Source organism: Hakea prostrata, chromosome 7 (assembly GCF_041222555.1).
Source record: "Hakea prostrata isolate BN-2017 chromosome 7, UWA_Hpros_2, whole genome shotgun sequence".
In the NCBI taxonomy this organism is placed as follows: Eukaryota; Viridiplantae; Streptophyta; class Magnoliopsida; order Proteales; family Proteaceae; genus Hakea; species Hakea prostrata.
Window position 1 is genome coordinate 6,823 of NC_142606.1, and position 17,844 is coordinate 24,666.

The 17,844-nt window shown below is 37.1% G+C and overlaps 2 protein-coding genes across 6 annotated transcripts; both read left to right on the forward strand.

Moving 5' to 3' along the window:
- Nucleotides 1-794: 794 nt before the first annotated feature.
- LOC149008689 (type IV inositol polyphosphate 5-phosphatase 3-like) lies at nt 795-12,356 on the forward strand. Of its 3 annotated transcripts, XM_089160729.1 has the most exons (12): nt 795-1,042; nt 2,276-2,407; nt 2,517-2,673; nt 2,824-2,868; nt 3,060-3,141; nt 3,229-3,333; nt 3,579-4,419; nt 5,716-5,900; nt 7,881-7,989; nt 10,164-10,306; nt 11,261-11,495; nt 12,141-12,356. In XM_089160729.1, the coding sequence occupies exons 2-12, from the start codon at nt 2,378-2,380 to the stop codon at nt 12,162-12,164; spliced, it is 1,956 nt and encodes a 651-aa protein (XP_089016855.1). In that variant the 5' UTR covers nt 795-1,042; nt 2,276-2,377; the 3' UTR covers nt 12,165-12,356. The 3 variants fall into 3 exon arrangements, with proteins under 3 accessions (XP_089016855.1, XP_089016856.1, XP_089016857.1); XM_089160730.1 differs by having other exon boundaries at nt 795-2,407; nt 2,562-2,673; XM_089160731.1 differs by lacking the exon at nt 2,276-2,407 and having other exon boundaries at nt 2,562-2,673.
- Nucleotides 12,357-13,487: 1,131 nt separating this feature from the next.
- LOC149008690 (NAD(P)-binding Rossmann-fold superfamily protein) lies at nt 13,488-17,613 on the forward strand. 3 transcript variants are annotated; one of them, XM_089160733.1, is made up of 10 exons: nt 13,488-13,612; nt 13,691-13,752; nt 14,292-14,411; nt 14,510-14,609; nt 14,761-14,841; nt 15,290-15,339; nt 15,478-15,628; nt 15,729-15,785; nt 16,841-16,962; nt 17,063-17,612. In XM_089160733.1, the coding sequence occupies exons 1-10, from the start codon at nt 13,598-13,600 to the stop codon at nt 17,268-17,270; spliced, it is 966 nt and encodes a 321-aa protein (XP_089016859.1). In that variant the 5' UTR covers nt 13,488-13,597; the 3' UTR covers nt 17,271-17,612. The 3 variants fall into 3 exon arrangements, with proteins under 3 accessions (XP_089016859.1, XP_089016860.1, XP_089016861.1); XM_089160734.1 differs by lacking the exon at nt 13,488-13,612 and having other exon boundaries at nt 13,971-14,411; XM_089160735.1 differs by lacking the exon at nt 13,488-13,612 and having other exon boundaries at nt 13,708-13,752; nt 14,264-14,411; nt 17,063-17,613.
- Nucleotides 17,614-17,844: the final 231 nt, after the last annotated feature.

Genomic DNA, 17,844 nt, shown 5'->3' on the forward strand with positions numbered 1-17,844 from the left:
TCATCAAACACCTTCTGTGCGGTCACCACATAATGGAAAATGGCAAAACACAATGCATTGAGCACCACAATACAATGTTGGTTTTTGGTAATTTTGTTGAACACCTTTTGTGCATTTCCATGTCTCTCAATTGTTGTTGGAAGTAGTGGTCAACGAGTTAAGAATTGCATGTAGAGACGATGAACTGATAGAGTAAGATTGATTCAAGTTTTGTGTTCATGTTCTTCTCGGTTGCAGTTCGAACACATGTTTCAAACTGTCAAAGATCAAGGAGATGACAAGTCACATAATATATTTTTTAAATTTAATCACAATAGATGGTTATTTCCTTATAAAAAATAAACCGGATAAATGTCGAACTTGGGGACGGTCATTGATTCGCATTTCATGGGCTTTCCGGTTCACCCACCAACGTTAATGGGCCCTTATCACGTTTTCCTACAAAAACTAATTTTCAATTAAAAAAAGCAGCAGATAGCGTTACAATTTACAAGTGGGTAAGTTGTAGACCATTCAAATTCTAAGAATTGTTTATGAAGCACCGGCCCATGATTTGGGCCTTAGAGATGCAGCATTAAAATTATTGCTGATTATGGCGGACTTGCACTTTGTCACGGCATGCAAAAACCCAATATTAAACCAACCCAATTGATCAATGACAGCACAACATTCGATTATGAGAGATGGGCAGAACTGTAATTTCAGTAGTCACAGAAGCTGACAAATTGGTGCAAGCTTTTCCACGTGGCCTGTTTTGTGTCTGATGGTCTTATCGGAGATACAGTGGAACATTCTTTTCGTTTTTCTCTTTTCCTTTTCTCTTTTTTGGCAGAAGAGATATAGTGGAACTGAGTTCCGACGAAATCTGCAGGATTGAAAAGAAGTTCTTTAATCTACTTGGCGGAGCATGGTTAGATAGGAGGAGATTCATAAATAGGAACACTGGATTCTTTGAGATCGGCGACAAACTGGAGACGAAAGCAACTGTAAATATGATTCTTTCTTTCAGGTTCTCATCACTCGCTTTCTCTCAACTTAAAAGGTACGCATCTTTTCTGTTTCAAAATCTCCAATTCTTTCTGATCTGTTTCTTCTTAGATGAAATCTGTACTTCCTCTGTTGTTACTCTGTTACTGCCTTTTTGAGTTAAATCAGCTGTTAATTCATAGTTCATAGCTCATCACTCAATTATAATATATTGTTACGATTTCACAATTTTAGATGAAATTTACTGTACTTGCTCGATAAGAATCTCAATTATTCGTTTCTTTTCTGAAATTTCATCAATTGAAAACAGAGAGAAACACAGATTTTACACACCTCTGCAACTAGATCGTAGAATAGTTCAGTGACTAGAGCAGACTAACACATCTACATACTGGTCGGAGTTTAATATTGAATTCTTGTTTGAGGAAAGAAGTTGCATGTAGGGATTCTGCGCCCAGCGATAGTTGCTGGAATTGGAAACTATCGAATAGAAAAGTGCTGTGTAAAAAGAGGTTTAACGCCTTGCGATTGAATAAGCAACCTTTCTTTGTTTTTTGTTTTGTTTTTGTTTTTTATTTCACCAAACAAAAAATGAAAAAGCGAAGATAGGTTGCTTGTTAATTATTATCTCGTTTAATCGCAAGGCGTTAAACCTCCAGTGAAAGCATTTGGTACTTCTCGCTTATTTCAGATCTTTCCATCTCATACTATTGACGGGGAGATTAACGATGTGACGTTATTGCGTTTTCCACGATTGAATTAAAAAATTAGAAAATAAACCCCATGGGTGGCTCTAAATCTAATAACGCTTTTACAAAGTTTGAATCTCTTCGGAAAAAGCTGAAAATCCTGCTATATTAATTATTTAAAAAAAACAAAAACTTTCCTGTAGTCTTGGTGCGCATAAGCTGAAAACTTTGAAAGGGTGGTTGGCATTTTCTTTATTTTATCTGTTTCCGGTGGAAGGTATATTAGTGGAACCGGTAAGAGATTTGGAAGGTCGTTTTCGGACCCATCTATTATTCTATTTCTGCCAACAATTTCCCTTGAGTTGAGTGTTGAACCTTTATTAAGGATTAATGAGAGTCAACACGGCAAGAGAGTAAAAAAAAATGTAAAAAAAGAGAAAAGGAAAAAAGGAAAAATCTGTCTCAGTGTTACCATAATTTCAGAATTTAGTTGATGAGCTCCGTCTGTTGTTCCCTCCCTTTTGCACAGTACCGTTATTTTGCGACAAGAGGGTCTTGTGTTTCGTCAACTTACGTTCATTCCCTTTCACCCATATCAGTTCTCGCTTCTAGCTTTTTGCTGTTTGTGGTATTGAGAGCAGAGAAATAACCTAAGGTGTCTTTTGCTCTTACTATCTCTCTGCTTTCTCTCTCGTGCACAAATGAAGCAGCCGCGGAGTAGAGATCGAGAGGTATTACTCTTCGTTTTTCTTTATTTTACGTTGATTTTGATTTCTAGAGTCTTTAATGTAGCTTTCTTTTGTCAATTTCCTATTTTTCTTCTAAATTGGAAAATTGCAGTGGAGTTGGGTTGAAATCTTGTGTTTCGGTTGCACATGCCTACAGCTCTTTTGGCCGAGAATTGTTTTCAAGAAATTGCTCAACATCAGCTCCAAAGCGTCCGATTTCAGTGCAGATCCCGATGAAGGTGACAGTTTCACGGAATTTGATGATGCCGGTAAAAATACAAAATAACAGAATTACCTAAACTCAGATATCTTCTTTAATTTGTAATTAAGGCTTGATTTTTAATTATTACTACTTCTTCTTTGTACAGTGTAAGAAACCCTTTTGAGATTTAGGTTGACTAAAACGTTTATTTGTGCAGATATTTGTCGTTGGGGACGAGATATGCCCATTGGATACTACAAAGGTGAATCCAGCGAATGTTTGTTCTTTTTTCAGTTACTTTGCCTACTTGTTCCCATGATTTTTGATGTCTCCTTTCGTCTTATATTCAGCTATTGGCTTCATTGCATGCTTCCTTATTGTTGAGTTTCTTTTCATGCATTGTCTTCATGTTATTGCTTTTTCCAATAATAACTTTATGGTCTGAATCTATAGGGGCCTCTGAAACTCTTCCCAAGTTGAGGAGAAGGAATTCAGAAACCATTAGAGCTCAATTCATAACCACCAAAGAACTCAGGCATGTTAGACAGCTTTTCAAGGATGGGGGTGAATCTTTTTTTCTCAGTTTTTATATTATTGCTAACTCCAGTTCTGGCATTATCAGGATTTGTGTTGGGACTTGGAATGTTGGAGGGAAACTTCCACCTGATGACCTAGACATCTCGGACTGGCTAAAAACTGATGAACCTGCCGATATGTATGTGATCGGGTAAGTGGATATGCTGCTTCAATGGCAGTTCCATCCCCTCAATAATTCTGTGCCATAACAGACTTTGTGCTACTTGTTTTTCACTAAATGTATATTACTGAAGGTCATGCCACTTATCTGTTTGTATTTTTCCAAATTTTCAGTTAAAGCTTGTCCCCATAGATGTCACAATCATTCAGTGTATAAAATCAGCAAAACTTGTTTGACAAGGTTCTTCATAGAGTGACATTACTTTATCTTTTTAGTCTTCAGGAGGTTGTACCATTAAATGCTGGGAACATCTTTGGCGCTGAGGATAGCCGTCCAGTTACAAAATGGGAAAATGTTATTCGTGAAACACTAAACAAATCTCAACTAGAGAAGCAAAAATTTAAGTGCTACAGTGATCCTCCTTCCCCATCAAGGTTCAAGCAATCAGAGGATTTCCCTGGTATAGAAGATGAAATCCTTGCTGAAAGTGATAGTGATGAAGATGAGGAAGTTTATCCATTGGATGATGAATTTAATGGTTCTGATGAAATCCAGGATGCAGCCAGAGCAAGTGAGAATGTGTTTGTAAGATCTGAACCTTCTAACTCGAGTGAAAATTCCAATAAAGTGTCATCAAGGGTACCAGACCCACAAAGACAGTTTTCTTCCCCTAAGAAATTTGATAGGTTAAATTTTTCTGAGACTGAGGATTCCAGGGACGATGCAGAAATATCAGCTCCCCAACAGAAAGGCATATTATCTGAAACATTAAATGGGCCAGAAAAAATTGGTAGGAGCTGGCCTGAACCACCAATGGACCTGCTAACTAAACACGTTTTAAAGAGACCAAATTCCTTCAAATCTCTCAAAGCCTTCAGCTCTTTTAAGACATCTCTGTCTGGGGATTACAGACGGGCATCTGAAACAGATTTGCTAATGAATATTGTTCAGAAAACCATTGCACGCCGCAAGAGATCACCTTTTGTAAGAATAGTAAGCAAGCAAATGGTTGGAGTTTTCCTTTCTATATGGGTTCGTAGATGCTTCCGAAGGCATATTCAGAACTTGAAAGTTTCGACTGTTGGCGTCGGTTTGATGGGCTACATCGGTAACAAGGTGAGTTCTATCATCGCAGTTTCATGCAATGTTGCCTCTATGTTTTCAGTTATAAATAGTAGTGACCAGTCTTGCTGACAATTCCATTTGTGGCAGTAATTGATTGATTGCTTACATACATGCATTAAGTTCCAGGAGTGTTTACTTATTGCAATTTTTTCCAGATGTTTCTCTTGAACATTGCTGACACTTCAATTTCTGTGCCTCTATGTTCTAAGTTATAAACAGTAGCCATTTTTGTCTTGCTGACAATTACATCAACCTAGGCCTTCACACTTGGTTAGAAAATTGGGAGAGACCATTTGTCTCCTTGGTTGGCCTACTCTAATTAGTAGTAAGGTTTATGTACCCTGAGTCTTTTGCACTAGAGAGTTTGTGAAGCAATGAACATGATTTTGGATGGGACACTTTTGATATTTCAAATTTCCACCTTAATTATTAAGGTAAGAGACTCCATGGTTGGAGAACTCGCTCTTGCCAAGCCAGAAAACTGGGATCTTGACCGAGATGGCAAGATCTTGGTTGAGATATGGGAATTTTGATCAGCCAACTTGTGGCCCATCTCAAGGGGTTTTAAGGTCCAAGTTGGGCTCAAACTTGGTAGTTAGCCTAATTTAGGCCTTCTAAACATGCTGGTGTCCTATTTTTTTTTTTTTTTTTTCTGCCGGGGGTGGGGGGGGGGGGAGGGTTTACAAAAACGGGGTTTAGAACCCAATGGGAAACATTACACTTTAGACACTGGTGGTGTTAGATTTGTGAGAAAATAACTCTTAAGTATGAGTTCTAAGTCGACCCTAAGTTTAAAATCGAAATGTTGCACAATTAGGACAACATGGTTATACAACATAAAATATAGAAACTTTAAGACATAAATGAAAAGCAAGTGTATCAAATAATTTAAATATCATTCAAATTTCATGCATATGAGTATCACAATCTTGACTCTTGAGAATAGAATAATAAACTTATACAAACATTAGAAGTTTTATATAATTCAACTCATAAGTTCATAAGAAAAGCATGGTTAGTGCAAATTTGTGCAAATCTATTCTAAATGTCCAAAGGAAAAGCTTTTCATTTGCTTATGATACCCATTTTGTAAAGAGATTTAATTTGCCAATTGAACCAGACAAATTTTATCCCAGTCTCACATGTGGCATGTTCTAATATTTTTTTCGTACAAACCATAGTCTTTTCAGTATCTTATTATTCATTACACTTGAGCAACATCAAGAACTTGATTTAAGTTTTTGGTAACTTGGTTTATCTTGACAATTTTTAATACTAATATTCCAGGGATCAATATCTGTAAGCATGTCTATATATCAGACACTCTTCTGTTTCGTCTGTAGTCACCTAACATCAGGTGAAAAGGAGGTGGATCAACAAAAGAGGAATGCCGATGTGCAAGAAATACATCGAAGGACACAGTTCAATTCTGTTCCGGGTATTGGATTGCCAAAGACCATTCTTGACCACGAGTAAGTAAGAGAAAAGTTCCCTTTTTGTTTGGGGTTGTATATTAGATGAAGGGGAACTTGAAGGGTAAACCACAGACATGGAATCATATGCTAGACTAAAAACAGCCTAGACATACAGGGATGTTCTGTTTTACTATTTCTTAACATGACAAGGCTACTCAATTTTTTTTTTTCTTTATTCTGAAATGTCAACATCTTTCTGAAAATTATTCTTTTCTCTATTTAAGTAATCTTATTTTTAGTATATTACTTTATTAGAATCCAATAGACTTTAAAAGATAATGGTATTTTAGAAGAAATAAATCATAACATATTTTAACATCTTAAACCTCCAATACAAGGCACTTGTCCAACAGTCTGTCAGGATCATGTATCATCGATGCTTGGTAAAGATGACCAGGGCACATTAGTTTGATGCGGTGGATGCGGGTGAACAGCATGGCTCAGCCTTCATTGGCTGTCTATGCATGTGGGACTTTTGCATGCCTTTGTTGGGACCCCTTGTTTGTTCTTTTTGTTGGATTTGATCCTATAGTTGAGCTTTCTGTGAGTAGAATTTTAGCAGATTCTGATAGTTTTGATTTATGTTCTATTGATCCACATTGGGATAGAACTATAGAAGCTGGCTCAGCCACCATTTTTAGTTTGATGGCTGTGCCATGAAATGAACTTCCATCAATAAGTTGGTGGAGCATCATGGGGGTCACTAAGATTTAAAGGCTTGGATACCATTAGAAAATGTGGGAGGCTGCATTTTACAGAAAAACCAAGAGGTGGTTTCAGTATGGGTTGACTGTACTATGATGCCATGATACGAATATGGAAGTCTGTACTGAGCAAGAAAACTTTTTAAGGCTATTGAGGCTCAAGGTGGTCTTTGGCTGGCATTTAGCACTTTTCTTGAGCTTATGGGTCTTTTCTGGGTTGAAAGCATGATGCTTTCATGACAGAGATGCTTGGCTAATTTGGCTATTTGAAGGTTGTTCAATGTGCTCTTTAAATTCAGATGAGCATCTTCTTATGTTTCTGTAGTTTGAATCTCAATTTTCCCCCTTGGTTGGATTGCAATATTGTCTTTGGTGATGCTACTACAACCCCAGTGTGCCCAAACCCAAGTCAAACACTGCCCCTATGTAACGTACCTCTTTAGCATCCTAGTCCCTGGGGACAAGTTATCAACTCTAGCATCTTCACTCTACCCTTAGTTCCAATGATCTTAATGATGGGTCTTTGAACATCATGTCAAGGGATCTGGAAAGCCTTTTGTGAGGCTAAAAAATGCTTTCCATGTGGCCGATACATGTTATGTATGAAACTTAATTCAAAGGGATGCTTGTGTGGTGTTGGAGTTCCTTGGGCCATGCTATCATTGTTGACTCTGAAATGCAGTTTAAGTTATTGGATCTTTTGTTGAATGTGAAACACAGAATGTTAAAGCTTTAGGGCTCCTAGGAGGGCTTGATGTTGCATTTATAGGAATTTCATGCGCCTCTTCAGTTGAACGTGACTCATGCAGCTGGATTTGTTACATATCTAGCCTTACAGGGACGTGTTGGGACTTTTAACATCTTATTTGAACCACCCTCCGACCCCCCAAAAAATGACAGATATATTGGCAAAAAGTACAAACAGTTCGGTGGGAGGTTCTTGTTATCTGATGAAAGAATTATCAAACAAATGAAGGATAGGTTACTTCCCAGAAGAAGCATCTAACCAGATGTTTTTCCTGTGTAAAGCTCTTGCATTCGAATGAACTCCTAGTGAATTATATTCAGAACCTCCCACTCATGGTAGTATGAGTAAGGCTTACTTGACTAATATGAACTACCTTGGTGAGATGGAGTTAAAACTTCAGTTAATCTTTATCTCTACTCCCCGCCCTCTTTTTTGCCTCCCCCCCACCTGGTGTCATTCGTATTCCAGTATCCTCACCATCCTTGTTTCTCTGCTAAATTTATGTTTCTTATATTCTCTTTACAGAAGAATTATCTGGTTTGGGGACCTAAATTATCGTATCAACTTATCATATGAGAGGACAAGAGAACTCATCTCCAAGAAAGAATGGTCTAAGTTGATTGATGAGGACCAGGTAAGTGAACCTTTGTTTCAATTTCATTGGTGGCACGAATTATTCAGCTGGTGAACTTTATTATTTCTTCTGCTGTTGAAATTGTTTGAATTATCTCCTAAATACTTGTAAATCACTCCATTTGATTTAATAGTTGTATGAGTACTTCTGTGCCTCTTTATGTTTTGAAAATCATGCTTTTCTTTTTCTTTTTTTTTTTTTCTTTTCAATTTTCAAAAGTTCATTCATAGAGATATCATATGCAAATTTATTGACCTTTTACCATACCCACAAAAAAAAATAAAAAAAATAATAATAAATTTTCTATCTGAGACACCGCATCTGTGCAGGAAATATTCTAGGTTGTTTTCATGGATATCTGACACTAGTCAGTAGCCTATGAAAGAATACCAGAACATAATCTTATGATAATAGTTAATTCAAATAATAGCATTTGCAGCATAGATAATAGGTTCTGTTCTTTCTTTCCCCTCCTTTTATTTTTGTTGGCGCCAATGCATTTTTGTTTTTTCCTGCTAAATAGGAAGTAAAAGCTTGGAAAAGATTCTTAAATCATGTTTTCTGGATTTTGGACTGATGCCTGCAGGCTGCAGACAAGTGTTCAATATTTAGTAGGTAGAGCACCTGGTGGGCTTGACCATGCAGTAGACAGCTTTCTTAGGTAGATCAGAGCCCAAATGCTTTTTTCAAGATCTCTCGTACAAACCATCCTACATTGGTTTCTTATTACAAATGTGTCTCATGTGCCACAGATTACAAAATTCCCAGGCTCTAGAAACTTTGCATGTTTTATAGCATTGAGAGTGCCAAATTTGGCACTGTTTAGCAATCATTATGAAGTCACTACAATTTCATTGATGTCTATTAGGCACGTTGATAACTGAGTAGCTTAGTTTTCTTTGGGTACAACTGTACAAGAGTTCCACATCAATTATGCTTAGCCTGATTGGAGAGTCTCATGCACTCTAAAGATGCAGCGTTTAGTATTAAATCCAACAACAACATGGTCCTTGCTCTCCAATCCATTCTATTTGACTTCATACCTGTTATGAGGCCTAAGTTTTGCATATTTCTATCCACCACGTCGCAAATGGTCAATTTAGGCCTTCCCCTGCATCTTTTAGTATCTTAAATCTGAACCAGATCACTCCTACAAACTGGAGGATCGCAAGGCCTTTTTATTAAACATGGCTATACACAATTTTTATGCCAGTCGGCACATCGTTTTACATGCCATATGTACATCCTTCTTACCCTCTCTATATCTCTTCAAATTGTCATCATGCAACTTCTTGGCGTAAAACCAAATTGTTTCTCTGGGATAATAGATTTTTTTTCAAGGTGCATTTCTGTAACCCTTTCCCATGAGTTCATTGTATGACCCATTAGTTTTGGGCCTCAATTGTTATTGCTTCACTAGATATCACCCTTATTTTAGTAAATTGGCACCAATTCATCTGGCATTTTCTGTGTGCACATGTCTTCTGTGTTAAATCTATCGTCATCTTAATCTTGTCTTTTAAGATGACTTGGAAATAGGTATTCCCAAGTACGTTTTAGTTTTTGTGTGGACCATGGATAAACATAAAAATGATAAAATTCTGACCATTAATCAGTCAAGTTACCCCCCTTTTTCTTTTTTCTTTTTTTTTTCCGGTGCTTTTCTTCTGGGTTTTTTTGGGGGGTTGGGGGCAGAGAAGGGGGGGGGGGGGCATGTGCATCGGTGGAGGTGGTGTTGGTTATGGAATTCCCTAACTGTTTCTGCTTGTGGGTAGGAGCCTAACCCGCATTACTTAGTTCTTAATATCCTTAAACTGTGGAAGTCCTTTAAAGTGTTGTTGCATCTATCTTTGGCCAGTTTTAAATGCTCACATCCCAAATAATTCCTACTTGCTTCCAGCTTTGGACTTTGGCTGCAGTAGTTGCAATGTGGCTTTGGTGATGTATGAATAGAGAAAACAAAATAAGTAGGTTAAAATCTGTTGTTGTCATTGAGTGTCAAGAATGCATATTTGAAATCCATTTTCTACATTGGATATCTTATATTGCGACCATTTTAAAATTCAGGGTTGCAGATGCCTGTGCAGCTGCAGGAAATCATCAGTGCCTTCATCATGCAAGCCTTTTTCAAATATAGATGTTCAATGAATTGTATGTTTTATTATTTGTGGCAGCTCATGAAAGAACTGAGGAAAGGTCGAGCTTTTGATGGATGGTCAGAAGGTACTTTAAAATTTCCACCAACATACAAGTACGAGTTTAATTCAGAGAAGTATTATGGGGAGGATCCGAAGGCTGGGAGGCGCACTCCAGCATGGTAAAAACCTCTGAGTTTTTCTAACTCCTTCATTTGGTTTGACTTCTTTATCTACTAAGTTTATTTGTGTTTGCTATTGAATAATCTCTTACAAATGCATATGTGTGTTCATAACTGTGTCTGGTTTCTGTTTTTAAGTTTTTCTATGTCAATCTCTTTCACAATGCTATTGAAGCATCCATTTTGACCTTCTGAGCATACAGCATGAAGAGAAAGTCAAGGACACCCATTGTGTTTGGAGGCTCTTGGATAGCCGAGTATGTAATCCTAGGGGCTCAGAAAGTATGAATATAAGCATTTAGCTGTGAGCATTTGAATAAACAAAGTGAGGTTTAAGATATTTTGAGGGGTCCATTAAGCTCGATTGAAGTGTACATGCAAGGGCACCCCTGTCACTAAAATCACCAGAATTTACGCTACTGTTGAAAAATACCTCACGTAGACATGCACAGGGTTAATATATCACCCTAAAAGATGATCAAGTAATCAGCTAGTCCAAACAGGACTATGGAGGAGGAGATACGTCGCAACTAAACCCTCTTTGCTATCATTGGCATCAACAATCATGTTCTCTTCATTATGGAATGGAGATGATGTACTACAATTGCTCCATGACTAGTATCGTTTGTAGGGATACCTTCTTGCAAATATGACCACCATTTACACCGACACCCAACACCTTAGCAATCACTATGAACATGTTATGTTTTAGTCTGGCTATGCATTGTGTGCTGAAAGTATGAGGTATAATGATGACTCAATCAAATAGTGATATCAAAAAGGGGGCTTTTTTTTTAACCCAGTTCTGAGAGGTAGCTTTCTTTTCACCCTAGTTCTAGCACATCAGCCTGCATATTTGGGAAGATCAATTGCAAGAGCTTCTAGATTATATTGAATTTTGAACAGTCATATTTGGGTCATAAACATGTTTCTATTTCCCCTCTTTCTTTTCAGGTGTGACCGTGTCCTTTCATTTGGAAATGGAATGAAGCTGTTGAACTATGAGAGGGTTGAGCAGATGCTTTCCGATCACCGACCTGTGACTGCCATCTACACGGCTGAGGTTGAGGTATGTTGTCACAGGAAGCTCCAAAGAGCACTTACATTCACAGATGCAGAGCTAGCAGGTGAAGTTATAGCAGCAGATATGGAACTTGAAGCTGGAATGAGCAGGCAAAGGGCGGGAGAGGTAATTACTTTAAAAGAAAATATCAATTGGTACAAGAGAGGTTCCATCATAGCAGGTCTAAAGTGAATATTTAAAAGTTGCTTCCAAATGTAGGTAGATTTGATATTTATAATCCGCCTCCATGGCCATGTACTTGTAATGGAGACCATTGGTGCATTTATATAAAATAGCTGCATTTTTGCAGTTCCAATGGGCAGGCCTTGGCACAACGGTTGGTGGACAATAGTTGTAGCCCAAAGGTTGAGGCATTGAAATGCCTTTAAGCAAAAATTGTTGGGGTAAGACTGCATAGGAGAACCCCCAACCCCCCCCCCTTTTCCTCGGGGGGGACTCTACTTGTGCAGAAGCCTTCGGCACCAGGTTTGCCCTTTGGCTGCATTTGTGCAGTTCCAATGTGATGTGCCTAGCATTTTCTAATTCAATTAAGAAGTGGAGCAAAACCAAGAAAATAATTCAATTACTTTGAGCATTTATTCCTCTCCATCTACCATTAAAAGGGTATTTTTTTTTTTTGTGTTGTTTGAAGATAAACACATGCATATATCATATTTCTTTTCCTTACTGAACTCTTTTGAGCATCCTTAAGGCTTCATCTCAAGCCTAACCCCTAACTCTCAAAGCTGTATTTTCTGTTTTCTTATGTAGGGCCCATCTGATTGGGAGCGATAAACCTGCCGTGTAATGCTGACCTATACCATTCTTGAAGAGTGCATTTGATGAGTTCCTATAATGGAATTCTCAATTTCCTTCTACCCATTCTTTGGATTGATCATACGGTGTCGTTTGATGCATGCTAATGCTAATGTATATGTTAGTGAGAGAGCGTTTCCCTTCTGTAGATGTCCTTTATTTTTGGGTTTTTTTTTTGGGGGGGGGGGGGGGGGGGGTTTCCTTTTTATTCAACTTGTACAATTGTTATTCTATTTTTTGTCCTATGCCCCACCCTCGTGCTTCCAATTTTTACGCGTAAATGTGTCATAAAAATGTATTAAAAAATATTACATTTGTGTGTCTTATTCAGGATATGAAAAGAAAAAAGTCCAATTCTCTTTTTATTTGTTATAATTAATTTATTTTTTGGTTTAGTATCCTCGATGACTATTGTAAGTTTGTAACAGCCAATTTTCGTCCAAAAATTAGGGATAACGTAACGTCTGGGCCAATTTTTGCCAATTCCTCGATGATCCACACCAGCTGGGATTAGGAATCGGATAAGAACCCGTTGGTACTAATCCTAAGCTGGACCATGGTCATCAATTTAAGGGGAATTTGGTTCCACTACCTGACTACCCCATAAAAGAGTTTCTAAGGATGACCTCATAAAGTCATAACCAGTCACGTTAGATTCTAGAAGTTTCCAACATTCAAGTAATTATGAGCATAAGCAAGGAAGAATGATGCAGAGTGCAGACCCCATTCCAGGGTTCCGAACGCCATGATCAGGATCACAGTTCTAGGTCTGATTCTCGTCTCCATCTCTAATTTTGTTGTGATTGTATCTTTATGGTTCGTTATCTCGATTGCGTTTCCAGGGCATTTATCTTTCATGTGGCAGAACAAGACTGTATTGTTATTCCATGATTTCTTCTACATGCAGTTTGTGGTAAAAATGAAGTTTGGATTGTCTATTCAAATTGAGAGAAAGACTTTTCTTTTTTTAAATAAATCAATTAAAATAGAACTTAGTATCATTAATTACTGTTTTAGCTAATTTTCTTAAAAAGAATTTATTGCTTTGAAATTGAAAATGTCTCAAATGAGTCAAATCCAACCATATGGAGGAAATTTTCAACTCCATGTGAATAGAGAATCTGCACTCAAAAAATGGGGTAGAAATATCATCAATCAATACCATATTCGGATCGGGCGGTAACGAGCCAATGCAGATTGCTATATCTGCACGCGCGAAGGAATTTGAATTTTTCCCTGGTGGACAGTGTCGTCTTCTACGTGGCAGTTCGCTACACCGCAAAAATGGCTAATTCCAGTTCTCCCTTTCGAGCCTTTTGGATTTTTGAGGCGGTAGACACGCTGCGTTAATTCAAAAAGCTCACGCAGACTGGTTCGAACTGCAAATCTCCATTGGATCGCTACTTGCTAAGATGTTTTTTTTAAAGGTAAAACCATTCCTGGCTACTTGTTTACGAGTATCAGTTCCCTATTTTGTGGTATTGAGATGAAACTGGGTTTTGCAGACATGGAGATCCACAGCTTTTGGTGTTTTCGGGTACTTGAATTTCACGAAGTCCGGTTTCAAGTGAGTTGGGGTGGAATCATGTGCTTCTTTTTCTGCAATTTGTCATTTTCAGAAGATTTTAGCTTTCTTGCTTCTCGGTTTACAGACCCCCCACCCTCCTCCTTTGTTAAGAAGAATTCATGTTTAGCATTTCATACTCACTTGCCTTTGGAACTTTGTCTCATTATCAATAAATACTAGGTTGCGTGTTTTTTTGATTAATTTTTCTCTTCCTCTAGGCTCTAGCTTCGTGGTGAAAGTGGATCAATCTCTTAATTAGCTAAACGTTCTGATCTTGATCTCTGGAATCTGGAAATGGACAGCTTTGTCAATGCCTATCATTATTTAGGGTTTCTCTACATTTACTTCATGCATTGTTACAAGTAGTTTGAAATCAGTACTATATTTTACTCCTAGATTGAACGGGGTTTATCACACTTGATTGAGTGGTTTGTATTATTTCTTATGATGATAGCAAGACTAGAGATTCTTGTTCCTCCTCAGAAAGTCAGAAGATTCTCTCTTTGTCCAGGAGTGACTTAATTTTACCTATCCCTCAGGGAGCACTCCAAAAATTTCAAGGCTGAAGAAATGCAGACACAAATGGAAGGAAAAAATTGCGTAGTCACGGGAGCAAATTCTGGGATTGGCTTTGCCACTGCTGAGGGTCTTGCTTCACGGTGTTGATTTTGGTCCTGCACCTCCTTTGGTACTAAGTTTACCAATTCCTCATTGAGTACATTCCTGATCAATTTATTTTAATCTGCTTCCGTTCCAGTGGAGCAACCATTTATATGGTATGTCGTAGTAAGGAGAGAGGACAAGATGCTCTTTCTAAAATTCAGTCAAAGACAGGCAACCCTAACATACACTTGGAGGTAATTCTGGTGTTGGTTTTGAAATTTCCCTCCTTGCTCTTTGGAAGCTAGGTCTACTAACGTTTGCTTAATTATTTAGGGATTTTGTTTCTGACACTGTTTACTGGGATTCTGATTTAAGTTCTGATCGCATTTGAAAACCGTCATGCAGATATGTGATCTTTCATCTGTTAGTGAAGTGAAATCATTGGCATCGAGATTTTCTTCATTGGGTCTACCCATCCATGTGTTGGTAAGGAATTATTTAGAGCAAATTGTACTGGCACCCCAAAATGGAGGCCTTAAAGCACCGATACCTCATTTTATGTTTAAAAAGCACAGAGACCCCAAAATTGGATTTTTATTCAATATATTTGTCTAATTTATCACTGAAAACAGTTAAATTACTGTTTATTTTCAAAATATTCCTATAATAAATAGTGTCTAAAATGTTTTCAGTGACAAATTGGACAAATATATCCAATGAAAATCCAATTTTGGGGTCTATGTGCTTTTTAAACATAAAATGGAGTGTCAGTGCTTTAAAACCTCCATTTTGGAGTGCCAGTGCAATTTGCTCAATTCTTTATGTCCTTGTAAATTGGTTCTACTTCTAATCAATATATTGAAAAATGGATATTTTAAAATTGTTTGGACAATAATGGATACTCTAATTTTGAAAATTGTTTTGCTGCATTTAGGTTAATAATGCTGGCCTACTTGAGCACAGCCGTATTACTACATCAGAGGGGTGCATTCTCTATCTCATTCACTTGCCAGTGTTCTCTTCTAATTAAATAAGTTAATGATTTGATAGCATATGCCTGGATCATGCTTATATCTGCGGAAAGATTGACACCTTGCCTTCTTTTACATCATATTTTACCAGGTTGGAATTGAATTTTGCTGTGAATGTAGCTGGAACTTATACCATGACAGAATCAATGCTGCCTCTGTTGGAGAAAGCAGCACCTGATGCTCGAGTGATTACTGTTTCCTCAGGTGGCATGTATACAACTCCATTGACCACAGATTTGCAGGTAAATTATTGGGTATTTATGTTCGAAACTTCCTTGTCCTTTTGGATAACTTGGATTTCTTTATCTAATTCTTGTTTGATAAGTTTTTTTTTTATTGTAGTTCAGCGAAAGCCCCTTCAATGGAACACTACAGTATGCTCGCAACAAGCGAGTACAGGTTAGTAAATTTGATATCCTCCGTAAAGCAATGGTTAGGTGTTAATTGAACTAGAGTATGAATTATTTAAGAATTATGTGTTCTACTTGAAGATAAAATGTTTCATTCATTTGGTTTCTACATATCAATTATGGTAATATTTCCATCAAGTTTACCTACAAACAAAACATTCAATTATAGTAGTTGAAATATATTAGTTTTATGGGTAAATATCAATTACCTCCCCTCTTAGCTGGACAAATAGCACTTATACCCCCTCTTAGCTGGATAATATCACTTACCTCCCCTCTTACCTAGCAAATATATCAAACACCTCCCCTTTGTTAACTTTGTGGTTAAATTTAACTTTTACCGTTAAATAATTTTCTAAAATCCTAAACTGTCCTTGGCTAAATATATATATTTTTTATTTTAAACCCTAAATTACCTTAATTACGCTAACAATTAAACTACTAAATTTTCCTCAATTAAAAACCAAAATACCATAATTAAACTTAAATTATTAAAAGCCCAACATATCCTTTTTTTTTTTTTTTAAACACGTATTACTATCAAGTAAAATTAAAAACACTTACTACTATTTTGGGTTTTTTTTAATTGTTTGATAAATTTTTTGATATATTGGGCTTTTAATAATTAAAGATAATTTGGGTTTTAACTATGGTATTTTGATTTTTAAAAATTATTTTAATTGAGGGTAATTTAGTATTTAATTGCTAGAGTGATTAGGTAATTTAGGGTTTAAAATACAATAATATTTTTAATCCAAGGGTAGTTTGGGGTTTTAGAAAAATATTTAACGGTAAAAGTTAAATTTAACCGAGAAAGTTAACAGAGGGGAGGTGTTTGATATATTTGCTAGGTAAGAGGGGAGGTAAGTGATATTATCCAGCTAAGAGGGGGTGTAAGTGCTATTTGTCCAGCTAAGAGGGGAGGTAAGTGATATTTACCCTAGTTTTATTTATAGTAATTAGATTAAACTTTTAGATGTAAATTCAGGGAAAAAGAAACCATTTCAACATGTTATTCCTTTTCACTAATTGCTGTTCTTTTAGGTAGCATTAACAGAGTATTGGGCTGCAACCTACAGTAACAAAGGCATTGGGTTCTACTCGATGCACCCTGGTTGGGCTGAGACGCCGGGAGTTGCTAAAAGTTTGCCTGGTTTTTCTGAAAAGTAAGTGATTTCCTTGGCTTATAATTTGAGTTTAACTGCATTTTTTTTTTTTTCTTCCTGTCAAACCTTGATTAATTCTGTACTTGGCAATACTGTTCAGATTATCAGGAAATCTTAGAACAAGCGAAGAGGGTGCAGACACTATTGTTTGGTTAGCATTACAGCCCAAGGAAAAGTTGGTCTCAGGTTCATTTTATTTTGATAGGGCTGAAGCACCAAAGCACTTATTATTTGCTGCAACCAAAGGCTCCCATGCCGCTATTGACTCCATTGTTGGCAACCTTCGTTCCCTATGCAAGCTTTCTTGATCATTTCTTGATCGATATGAGTTATGGAAGACCAATAGTCAATAACAAAAGAAGAGATAGTGAAGTTACCTTTCTGATGAAATAGTCAAAAACTGTCTATTAATCGTAGGCCCGGTTTTGGGGTGCGGAATGGCATGTCATGTCATGTGTGTGGGCATAGTCTCTACCGAACAGTTCTTAGCTTGTGATGATATTTGTAGTAGTTCTTCATAATAATTTGTTAATATTGTAGCCATTGTGATTCTTGTGAATGTCGTGTCTAGGTTTTTATATATCTTTTTTATATTTATATTTTAAATTCTGGGAGTAGTAATAGTTTTACCCAAGGGAGGGAAATGTGATCAAACAGTCATACACAAATAGATGGGCCCTCCAAACTAGGGAGTCTGTTACACAGTTAGACAAGATCTTACAATACCATGCTTTTTTTTTTTTTTTTTGGTATTGGTGCTTTTTTAATTCTGGAATTGAAATGCCATCCGCAAGGATCGCTCTCCACTAAGAAGTACGAATCTTTACCACTCAACCAACCCTGCATTGGCGACAATATCATGTTTTACATGAACTAAATGTT

Coding starts and splice junctions, on each gene's coding strand:
- LOC149008689 (XM_089160729.1), top strand. CDS start 2,378: ATGAAGCAGCCGCGGAGTAGAGATCGAGAG. Junction 4,420..5,715: donor TGGGCTACATCGGTAACAAG/GTGAGTTCTATC, acceptor CTAATATTCCAG/GGATCAATATCTGTAAGCAT. Junction 7,990..10,163: donor AGTTGATTGATGAGGACCAG/GTAAGTGAACCT, acceptor TATTTGTGGCAG/CTCATGAAAGAACTGAGGAA.
- LOC149008690 (XM_089160733.1), top strand. Junction 15,340..15,477: donor CGTATTACTACATCAGAGGG/GTGCATTCTCTA, acceptor ATATTTTACCAG/GTTGGAATTGAATTTTGCTG. Junction 15,786..16,840: donor CTCGCAACAAGCGAGTACAG/GTTAGTAAATTT, acceptor CTGTTCTTTTAG/GTAGCATTAACAGAGTATTG.